This window comes from Pseudoliparis swirei, chromosome 6, assembly GCF_029220125.1.
Source record: "Pseudoliparis swirei isolate HS2019 ecotype Mariana Trench chromosome 6, NWPU_hadal_v1, whole genome shotgun sequence".
Classification (NCBI taxonomy): Eukaryota; Metazoa; Chordata; class Actinopteri; order Perciformes; family Liparidae; genus Pseudoliparis; species Pseudoliparis swirei.
Window position 1 is genome coordinate 29,567,960 of NC_079393.1, and position 12,500 is coordinate 29,580,459.

General features: G+C 43.9%; 1 protein-coding gene across 2 annotated transcripts in view; it reads left to right on the forward strand.

Annotated features, from left to right (window-relative positions):
• The window catches only part of lrp5 (low density lipoprotein receptor-related protein 5), a 68,072-nt gene that overhangs the window by 23,559 nt on the left and 32,013 nt on the right, over positions 1–12,500 (forward strand). For both annotated transcript variants that reach the window (XM_056415698.1, XM_056415699.1), the window contains exons 8-9: positions 12,110–12,198; positions 12,284–12,500. The exon at positions 12,284–12,500 is cut by the window's right edge and continues 2 nt beyond it. In XM_056415698.1, coding sequence (XP_056271673.1) covers positions 12,110–12,198; positions 12,284–12,500 — 306 coding nt within the window. The remainder of the gene's footprint in view (positions 1–12,109; positions 12,199–12,283) is intronic.

Genomic DNA, 12,500 nt, shown 5'->3' on the forward strand with positions numbered 1-12,500 from the left:
CTGCTTGTGGCTGGGAATGTCTTCAGCTTTGTGTCTGAGAGAGAGAGGGAGAGAGAGGGAGAGAGAGGGAGGGAGAGGGAGGGAGGGAGAGACAGAGGGAGGGAGGGAGAGGGAGAGAGAGAGAGAGAGAGAGGAGAGACAGAGGGAAGAGAGAGAGAGAGGGAGAGAGAGGAGAGAGAGGGAGACAGAGGGAGAGAGAGAGAGAGAGAGGGAGACAGAGAGAGAGGAGACAGAGGGAGAGAGAGGAGAGAGAGGGAGACAGAGAGAGAGGGAGAGAGGGAGAGAGAGAGAGGGAGAGACACCACACACTCAGGCTGTGTCTACCGGACACTTTAGGAAGGACACTGCACTCCAGAGCCCTGACATCTTAGTGCCTCCGGCTGATGAGTCTGTCTCAAATGGAACACTGACGTTAACCACTTGGCGGAAGTGACGGACGCAAATCTGTTCACGGCACCCGCGAAATTAAGCCGGGAGTGACATATGCAAATCTGCTTGCGATCCCGTGACCCTTAAAGTGACAGAATGAAGCACTTCTTGCCCTCTTGTTGTCCCTTGTTTACCTTTCTCCACCCCATGTGGAAACTGCGATACCTCCACAATCGTAAGTGCTACCGTCGCCATCTCGTCCGCCATTGTTTTAGAAATAAAATGAGAAGCTGGCGAAAGGGCTCCTCCTCTTCCGCTACGTAGCCAAGATGGCGTCCGTTGACAGCGAGTAGTGTCCATCGTTTCCTCTGCATGTTCTGCCCGTCTGCAGGCGCCATGCGGGGCCTCAGTGCTCTGGTGCTGCTGGGGGTCAGGGTGGAGCCCGGAGCCTGAAGGACATCCAAGGGTCCGGGAGGAGACTCAGTGTAGTTCAAACTAGCTAACTGGATCCAAGTAGTTCAAACTAGCTAACTGGACCCAGTGTAGTTCAAACTAGCTAACTGGATCCAAGTAGTTCAAACTAGCTAACTGGATCCAAAGTAGTTCAAACTAGCTAACTAGATACAAAGTAGTTCAAACTAGCTAACTGGATCCAAGTAGTTCAAACTAGCTAACTGGATCCAAGTAGTTCAAACTAGCTAACTGGATCCAAGTAGTTCATACTAGCTAACTAGATCCAAGTAGTTCATACTAGCTAACTGGATCCAAGTAGTTCAAACTAGCTAACTGGATCCAAAGTAGTTCAAACTAGCTAACTAGATCCAAGTAGTTCATACTAGCTAACTGGATCCAAGTAGTTCATACTAGCTAACTGGATCCAAGTAGTTCAAACTAGCTAACTGGATCCAAGTAGTTCAAACTAGCTAACTGGATCCAAGTAGTTCAAACTAGCTAACTGGATCCAAAGTAGTTCAAACTAGCTAACTGGATCCAAGTAGTTCATACTAGCTAACTGGATCCAAAGTAGTTCAAACTAGCTAACTAGATACAAAGTAGTTCAAACTAGCTAACTAGATACAAAGTAGTTCAAACTAGCTAACTGGATCCAAGTAGTTCAAACTAGCTAACTGGATCCAAGTAGTTCAAACTAGCTAACTGGATCCAAGTAGTTCATGCTAGCTAACTGGATCCAAGTAGTTCAAACTAGCTAACTGGATCCAAGTAGTTCAAACTAGCTAACTGGATCCAAGTAGTTCATACTAGCTAACTAGATACAAAGTAGTTCAAACTAGCTAACTGGATCCAAGTAGTTCAAACTAGCTAACTGGATCCAAAGTAGTTCAAACTAGCTAACTAGATACAAAGTAGTTCAAACTAGCTAACTGGATCCAAGTAGTTCAAACTAGCTAACTGGATCCAAGTAGTTCAAACTAGCTAACTGGATCCAAGTAGTTCATACTAGCTAACTAGATCCAAGTAGTTCATACTAGCTAACTGGATCCAAGTAGTTCAAACTAGCTAACTGGATCCAAAGTAGTTCAAACTAGCTAACTAGATCCAAGTAGTTCATACTAGCTAACTGGATCCAAGTAGTTCATACTAGCTAACTGGATCCAAGTAGTTCAAACTAGCTAACTGGATCCAAGTAGTTCAAACTAGCTAACTGGATCCAAGTAGTTCAAACTAGCTAACTGGATCCAAAGTAGTTCAAACTAGCTAACTGGATCCAAGTAGTTCAAACTAGCTAACTGGATCCAAAGTAGTTCAAACTAGCTAACTAGATACAAAGTAGTTCAAACTAGCTAACTAGATACAAAGTAGTTCAAACTAGCTAACTGGATCCAAGTAGTTCAAACTAGCTAACTGGATCCAAGTAGTTCAAACTAGCTAACTGGATCCAAGTAGTTCATGCTAGCTAACTGGATCCAAAGTAGTTCAAACTAGCTAACTAGATACAAAGTAGTTCAAACTAGCTAACTGGATCCAAGTAGTTCATACTAGCTAACTGGATCCAAGTAGTTCATACTAGCTAACTAGATCCAAGTAGTTCATACTAGCTAACTGGATCCAAGTAGTTCAAACTAGCTAACTGGATCCAAGTAGTTCATACTAGCTAACTGGATCCAAGTAGTTCATACTAGCTAACTGGATCCAAGTAGTTCATACTAGCTAACTAGATCCAAGTAGTTCATACTAGCTAACTGGATCCAAGTAGTTCAAACTAGCTAACTGGATCCAAGTAGTTCAAACTAGCTAACTGGATCCAAAGTAGTTCAAACTAGCTAACTGGATCCAAGTAGTTCATACTAGCTAACTGGATCCAAAGTAGTTCAAACTAGCTAACTAGATACAAAGTAGTTCAAACTAGCTAACTGGATCCAAGTAGTTCATACTAGCTAACTGGATCCAAGTAGTTCAAACTAGCTAACTGGATCCAAAGTAGTTCAAACTAGCTAACTGGATCCAAGTAGTTCATACTAGCTAACTAGATACAAAGTAGTTCAAACTAGCTAACTGGATCCAAAGTAGTTCAAACTAGCTAACTGGATCCAAGTAGTTCAAACTAGCTAACTGGATCCAAGTAGTTCAAACTAGCTAACTGGATCCAAAGTAGTTCAAACTAGCTAACTGGATACAAAGTAGTTCAAACTAGCTAACTGGATCCAAGTAGTTCAAACTAGCTAACTGGATCCAAGTAGTTCAAACTAGCTAACTGGATCCAAGTAGTTCATACTAGCTAACTAGATCCAAGTAGTTCATACTAGCTAACTGGATCCAAGTAGTTCAAACTAGCTAACTGGATCCAAGTAGTTCAAACTAGCTAACTGGATCCAAGTAGTTCAAACTAGCTAACTGGATCCAAGTAGTTCAAACTAGCTAACTGGATCCAAGTAGTTCTTCAAACTAGCTAACTGGATCCAAAGTAGTTCAAACTAGCTAACTGGATCCAAGTAGTTCAAACTAGCTAACTGGATCCAAAGTAGTTCAAAGTAGCTAACTGGATCCAAAGTAGTTCAAACTAGCTAACTGGATCCAAAGTAGTTCAAACTAGCTAACTGGATCTGGATCCAAGTAGTTCAAACTAGCTAACTGGATCCAAAGTAGTTCAAACTAGCTAACTGGATACAAAGTAGTTCAAACTAGCTAACTGGATCCAAAGTAGTTCAAACTAGCTAACTGGATCCAAGTAGTTCAAACTAGCTAACTGGATCCAAAGTAGTTCAAACTAGCTAACTGGATACAAAGTAGTTCAAACTAGCAAACTGGATACAAAGACGGTCATTTGCCTCTTTGTTGCCTTAAAGTAGTTCAAACTAACATCCTGGATTTCTCAACGTCGCTATTTATACTGAGACTGAGGTTATACTGGTTATACTGAGACTGAGGTTATACTGAGACTGAGGTTATACTGACACTGAGGTTATACTGAGACTGAGGTTATACTGAGACTGAGGTTATACTGAGACTGAGGTTATACTGAGACTGAGGTTATACTGAGACTGAGGTTATACTGATAATGAGGTTATACTGACACTGAGGTTATACTGATACTGAGGTTATACTGACACTGAGGTTATACTGATACTGAGATTATACTGATAATGAGGTTATACTGACACTGAGGTTATACTGATAATGAGGTTATACTGACACTGAGGTTATACTGAGACTGAGGTTATACTGAGACTGAGGTTATACTGACACTGAGGTTATACTGATACTGAGGTTATACTGAGACTGAGGTTATACTGAGACTGAGGTTATACTGATACTGAGGTTATACTGAGACTGAGGTTATACTGACACTGAGGTTATACTGAGACTGAGGTTATACTGATAATGAGGTTATACTGAGACTGAGGTTATACTGAGACTGAGGTTATACTGACACTGAGGTTATACTGATAATGAGGTTATACTGACACTGAGGTTATACTGACACTGAGGTTATACTGAGACTGAGGTTATACTGACACTGAGGTTATACTGATAATGAGGTTATACTGATAATGAGGTTATACTGAGACTGAGGTTATACTGATAATGAGGTTATACTGACACTGAGGTTATACTGAGACTGAGGTTATACTGAGACTGAGGTTATACTGAGACTGAGGTTATACTGATAATGAGGTTATACTGAGACTGAGGTTATACTGAGACTGAGGTTATACTGAGACTGAGGTTATACTGATAATGAGGTTATACTGACACTGAGGTTATACTGATACTGAGGTTATACTGACACTGAGGTTATACTGATACTGAGATTATACTGATAATGAGGTTATACTGACACTGAGGTTATACTGATAATGAGGTTATACTGACACTGAGGTTATACTGAGACTGAGGTTATACTGAGACTGAGGTTATACTGACACTGAGGTTATACTGATACTGAGGTTATACTGAGACTGAGGTTATACTGAGACTGAGGTTATACTGATAATGAGGTTATACTGAGACTGAGGTTATACTGATAATGAGGTTATACTGAGACTGAGGTTATACTGAGACTGAGGTTATACTGATAATGAGGTTATACTGAGACTGAGGTTATACTGACACTGAGGTTATACTGAGACTGAGGTTATACTGAGACTGAGGTTATACTGACACTGAGGTTATACTGATAATGAGGTTATACTGACACTGAGGTTATACTGACACTGAGGTTATACTGAGACTGAGGTTATACTGACACTGAGGTTATACTGATAATGAGGTTATACTGATAATGAGGTTATACTGAGACTGAGGTTATACTGATAATGAGGTTATACTGACACTGAGGTTATACTGAGACTGAGGTTATACTGAGACTGAGGTTATACTGATAATGAGGTTATACTGACACTGAGGTTATACTGAGACTGAGGTTATACTGAGACTGAGGTTATACTGATAATGAGGTTATACTGACACTGAGGTTATACTGAGACTGAGGTTATACTGACACTGAGGTTATACTGATAATGAGGTTATACTGACACTGAGGTTATGCTGATAATGAGGTTATACTGACACTGAGGTTATACTGAGACTGAGGTTATACTGATAATGAGGTTATACTGACACTGAGGTTATACTGATACTGAGGTTATACTGACACTGAGGTTATACTGACACTGAGGTTATACTGACACTGAGGTTATACTGATAATGAGGTTATACTGACACTGAGGTTATACTGATACTGAGGTTATACTGAGACTGAGGTTATACTGACACTGAGGTTATACTGAGACTGAGGTTATACTGATAATGAGGTTATACTGACACTGAGGTTATACTGACACTGAGGTTATACTGAGACTGAGGTTATACTGAGACTGAGGTTATACTGACACTGAGGTTATACTGATAATGAGGTTATACTGACACTGAGGTTATACTGACACTGAGGTTATACTGAGACTGAGGTTATACTGACACTGAGGTTATACTGATAATGAGGTTATACTGATAATGAGGTTATACTGAGACTGAGGTTATACTGATAATGAGGTTATACTGACACTGAGGTTATACTGAGACTGAGGTTATACTGAGACTGAGGTTATACTGATAATGAGGTTATACTGACACTGAGGTTATACTGAGACTGAGGTTATACTGACACTGAGGTTATACTGATAATGAGGTTATACTGATAATGAGGTTATACTGAGACTGAGGTTATACTGATAATGAGGTTATACTGACACTGAGGTTATACTGATACTGAGGTTATACTGACACTGAGGTTATACTGACACTGAGGTTATACTGACACTGAGGTTATACTGATAATGAGGTTATACTGATAATGAGGTTATACTGACACTGAGGTTATACTGACACTGAGGTTATACTGACACTGAGGTTATACTGATAATGAGGTTATACTGAGACTGAGGTTATACTGACACTGAGGTTATACTGATAATGAGGTTATACTGACACTGAGGTTATACTGAGACTGAGGTTATACTGAGACTGAGGTTATACTGACACTGAGGTTATACTGATACTGAGGTTATACTGATAATGAGGTTATACTGATACTGAGGTTATACTGAGACTGAGGTTATACTGACACTGAGGTTATACTGATAATGAGGTTATACTGAGACTGAGGTTATACTGACACTGAGGTTATACTGAGACTGAGGTTATACTGAGACTGAGGTTATACTGAGACTGAGGTTATACTGAGACTGAGGTTATACTGACACTGAGGTTATACTGACACTGAGGTTATACTGACACTGAGGTTATACTGAGACTGAGGTTATACTGATAATGAGGTTATACTGAGACTGAGGTTATACTGACACTGAGGTTATACTGATAATGAGGTTATACTGAGACTGAGGTTATACTGAGACTGAGGTTATACTGACACTGAGGTTATACTGATACTGAGGTTATACTGAGACTGAGGTTATACTGACACTGAGGTTATACTGATAATGAGGTTATACTGACACTGAGGTTATACTGAGGTTATACTGATAATGAGGTTATACTGAGACTGAGGTTATACTGAGACTGAGGTTATACTGACACTGAGGTTATACTGAGACTGAGGTTATACTGACACTGAGGTTATACTGATAATGAGGTTATACTGACACTGAGGTTATACTGAGGTTATACTGACACTGAGGTTATACTGACACTGAGGTTATACTGAGACTGAGGTTATACTGATACTGAGGTTATATTTATACTGAGGTTATACTGAGACTGAGGTTATACTGAGACTGAGGTTATACTGAGACTGAGGTTATACTGATACTGAGGTTATACTGATACTGAGGTTATACTGATACTGAGGTTATACTGACACTGAGGTTATACTGATAATGAGGTTATACTGAGACTGAGGTTATACTGACACTGAGGTTATACTGAGACTGAGGTTATACTGACACTGAGGTTATACTGATAATGAGGTTATACTGAGACTGAGGTTATACTGACACTGAGGTTATACTGAGACTGAGGTTATACTGACACTGAGGTTATACTGAGACTGAGGTTATACTGAGACTGAGGTTATACTGACACTGAGGTTATACTGATAATGAGGTTATACTGACACTGAGGTTATACTGATAATGAGGTTATACTGAGACTGAGGTTATACTGAGACTGAGGTTATACTGACACTGAGGTTATACTGAGACTGAGGTTATACTGACACTGAGGTTATACTGAGACTGAGGTTATACTGACACTGAGGTTATACTGAGACTGAGGTTATACTGACACTGAGGTTATACTGATACTGAGGTTATACTGACACTGAGGTTATACTGACACTGAGGTTATACTGACACTGAGGTTATACTGACACTGAGGTTATACTGACACTGAGGTTATACTGATACTGAGGTTATACTGACACTGAGGTTATACTGACACTGAGGTTATACTGACACTGAGGTTATACTGACACTGAGGTTATACTGACACTGAGGTTATACTGACACTGAGGTTATACTGATACTGAGGTTATACTGACACTGAGGTTATACTGACACTGAGGTTATACTGACACTGAGGTTATACTGAGACTGAGGTTATACTGATACTGAGGTTATATTTATACTGAGGTTATACTGAGACTGAGGTTATACTGAGACTGAGGTTATACTGATACTGAGGTTATACTGACACTGAGGTTATACTGAGACTGAGGTTATACTGACACTGAGGTTATACTGACACTGAGGTTATACTGACACTGAGGTTATACTGATACTGAGGTTATACTGAGACTGAGGTTATACTGAGACTGAGGTTATACTGACACTGAGGTTATACTGATACTGAGGTTATACTGAGACTGAGGTTATACTGAGACTGAGGTTATACTGACACTGAGGTTATACTGATACTGAGGTTATACTGAGACTGAGGTTATACTGATAATGAGGTTATACTGACACTGAGGTTATACTGACACTGAGGTTATACTGACACTGAGGTTATACTGACACTGAGGTTATACTGACACTGAGGTTATACTGAGACTGAGGTTATACTGACACTGAGGTTATACTGATACTGAGGTTATACTGAGACTGAGGTTATACTGACACTGAGGTTATATGAACTCTCATGATGACTGAGGCTGAGTTACTGACACTGAGGTTATACTGACACTGAGGTTATGCTGAGGTTTTAGTGACACTGTGGTTATTGATACTGAGGTTTATACTGAGACTGAGGTTACGCTGCGCTTTAGTTATGACTCTCCAGTTCGCTGTTTAGTGCGCTCTTTTATTTAATGTTTTCTTTGCCACAAACACATCGGCACTAACAGCATACCGCAGCACACTTTTGGACATAAACTTTATGCAAAACAAGGGTTTTTGTCCACTTTTTCCATCGATCCAGCGTGGCGGCGAGATCGTAGCGAACCACAACAACAACAGTGGAGCCGCTACTACGGGGACGACGAAACATCGAGGGAAACGGAGCGAATTCGGAACAGACTGAGAGTTCAAGCCCACCGTCCACCTCTGCCCAGCATCCTTCTTGCTAACGTCCAGTCTCTGGAAAATAAGATGGATGATGTTAGGGCAAGGATCAGATTCCAACGGGACATGAGGGACTGTAATATCTTTTGTCTGACGGAAACATGGCTGACCCCGCTGGTGCCGGATTGAGTCATATGCCCAACCGAGTCCTTCTCTGTTTTCCGTGCAGACAGAACGGAAGAGTCTGGTAAATCTAAGGGTGGAGGGGTTTGCTTCATGACGAACAACAAGTGGTGCAACCCCAAGGACATTAAGACTCTTTCTCGTTCCTGCTCACGAACCTGGAACATCTGACGATCTCATGCCGCCCATTCTACCTTCCCGGAGTTCAGCTCGGTCATCACCACAGCCGCTACATTCCACCACAAGCGGACACCGACGTAGCACTATCGGACCTACATGATGTGTTATGTCGGCATCAGAACAAGTATCCCGACGTGGCTGTGGTGGTGGCTGGGGACTTTAATAGGGCTAACCTAAAAAAGTCATGCCGAACTTTCACCAGCACATTACGTGTGCTACCAGAGGGAAAGAACGTTGGACCACTGCTATACGCCATTCAAGAGAGGCTACAAGGCTGTCTCTCTCCTCCGTTCGCAAATCAGACCATGCCGCCATTTTTCTGCTTCCGGAGTACCGGCAAAAGATCGCGGGAAGCGGTAGTGACGAGGAACGTAAGCGGTGGTCTGACCAATCAGAGGCTGAGCTACAGGGCGCTCTGCGTGTCCGACTGGGACATGATCCAATCCAGTTCCAGTGACGCCAGCGAGTTTTGGAAGTAGCAATGAGCCTCATAGCAACGCTTAGCGGACACCATCGTCCCCACGGTAAAAGTTAGGGTCTTTCCTAACCAAAAGCCGTGGGTTGATAGATCCATCCGTGAAGCTGTGAACGCCTGCATTGCTGCCTATAACTCCGGTCTTGTATCCGGCAACATGGACAGTACAAGGCAGCGGTCTATGGACTGAGGAGGGCGTGAAGGAAGCCAAGAGGAGGTACCGAGACAGAGTGGAATCACAGATGGAGCAGCGCGACACCAGGCGCCTATGGCAGGGGCTACGGACTATCACAGACTACCAGCGCAGACCCCGCAATGGTGAGTGCCGACGCATCCCTAGCGGACGACCTGAACTCATTTTATGCACGGTTTGAGGCTAGCAACAACAGCGCTAGCTCGGGCTAACAACAACACCGTTAAGCGTAGCCGAGGTGAGTTCTACCGCTGGGGACGAACACACACTCTCTGTGACCGAGCACAGTGTGAGGAGGGCTCTGTTGAGGGTGAACACCAGGAAAGCTGCAGGTCCAGATGGCATATCTGGGCGAGTACTGAAGACCTGTGCTAACCAGCTAGCTCCAGTGTTCACCACAATATTCAACCTCTCCCTGGCTGAGTCCGTGGTCCCCGCCTGCTTCAAGAGATCCACTATTGTCCCTGTGCCCAAGAATGCTTCTCCAGCATGTATGAATGACTACCGACCGTGGCCCTCACCTCGGTGGTCATGAAATGCTGAGAGGCTGATAAAGGACTACATCTGCGCCTTCCTCCCTTCCTCCATGGACCCGCTGCAGTTTGCTTATCGCCCAAACAGATCCACGGATGATGCTGTCTCCCAGGTACTGCACACCACACTCTCATCTGGACAGCCAGAGGGGGCTATGTGATACTACTGTTAATTGATTATAGTTCAGATTACAACACCATAGTCGCCTGCAGACTGGCCGGCAAGCTGATTGAGCTGGGACTGAACACCCCTGTGTGCTTGGATCCTGGACTTCCTGACCGCCAGGCCACAGGTGGTCAGGGTGGGCAGACACACCTCAAACCCCTCACCCTGAACACAGGATCCCCCAGGGTTGCGTCCTCAGCCCCTACTGTACTCCCTGTACACACATGACTGTGTGGCCAGGTTCAGCTCCAACACCATCATCAAGTTTGCGGATGACACAGTGGTGGTGGGCCTGATCTCCGACAACGACGAGAAGGCCTACCTGGAGGAAGTTGCTGATCTGTCACTCTGGTGCCAGGACAACAGCCTCATCATGAATGTCACCAAAACTAAGGAGCTGATTGTGGACTTTAGGAGGGTACAACAACAGAGGACGACTCACCACTGGGGATTAACGGGACTACTGTGGAGAGGGTGAGCGGGTATAAATACCTGGGAGTCCACATCACCGAGGATCTGACATGGTCAACAACACAGACACTCTGGTGAGAAAGGCAAGGCAGCGCCTCTACCACCTCAGGCAGCTGAGGAAATTTAAAGTTTCCCAGAGGATCCTTCAGTCCTTCTACTCTGGAGCTGTAGAGGCGTCCTGACAGGAAGCATCACAGCCTGGTTTGGCAACTGCTCCGCTCAGGACAGGAAGGCTCTGCAGAGAGTAGTGCGTTCGGCTGAACGCACTATTGGAACTACACTCCCCACCCTGCAGGACTTGTACACCAGGAGGTGCAGAACCAGAGCCGGCAGGATCATGAAGGATCCTCACCACCCCAACAACAGACTGTTTCAGCTGCTGCGGTCAGGCAGGCGCCCGTAGTCACGCTGCAAGAACAGAGAGTCTGAGACGGAGTTTCTTTCCTCAGGCCATCAGGACTGTGAACTCCGACCTCACCAGGACCCCACATAGACCCACACAACTGCCCTCTTAGGCACACACACACACACACACACACACACACACACACACACACACACACACACACACACACACACACACACACTTACTGTAAATATTGTGTTGTTTTTTATTGTAAATAGTGTGTACTTGTTGCCCTTGCACATTCCTGCTGAGCATTGCCACTTTCATTTCACTGCACACCCTGTGTGTGTATGTGACAAATAAAACATCTTGAATCTTGAATCTTGAATCTATACTGAGACTGAGGTTATACTGACACTGAGGTTATACTGACACTGAGGTTATACTGAGACTGAGGTTATACTGACACTGAGGTTATACTGACACTGAGGTTATACTGAGACTGAGGTTATACTGAGACTGAGGTTATACTGACACTGAGGTTATACTGACACTGAGGTTATACTGACACTGAGGTGATACTGACACTGAGGTTATACTGACACTGAGGTGATACTGACACTGAGGTTATACTGATACTGAGGTTGAGGATCTAGATCTTGGATGTGGTCGGTCAGACCCTCGTTGACTCGCGTTCATGTGTCTGCTTGCTTTAGGAGCAGAGCAGGTTCTACTGCTGGCTCGACGGACGGACCTGAGGAGGATCTCACTGGACCTGCCCGACTTCACCGACATCGTCCTTCAGGTAACCCCCCCCCCGCCCCCCCCCCCACACACACACACACACAGATGTCCTGTCTCACCCTCACCTCTCATTGGTGCTCATGTAGGTGGATGACATCCGCCACGCCATCGCCATCGACTACGACCCGGTTGAGGGTTTTGTCTACTGGACGGACGACGAGGTCCGGGCCATCCGGCGGTCCCACATCGATGGCAGCAACGCCGTGATGCTGGTTACCACGGAGATCAACCACCCAGATGGGATAGCTGTGGACTGGGTGGCCAGAAATCTGTACTGGACCGACACCGGCACGGACCGGATTG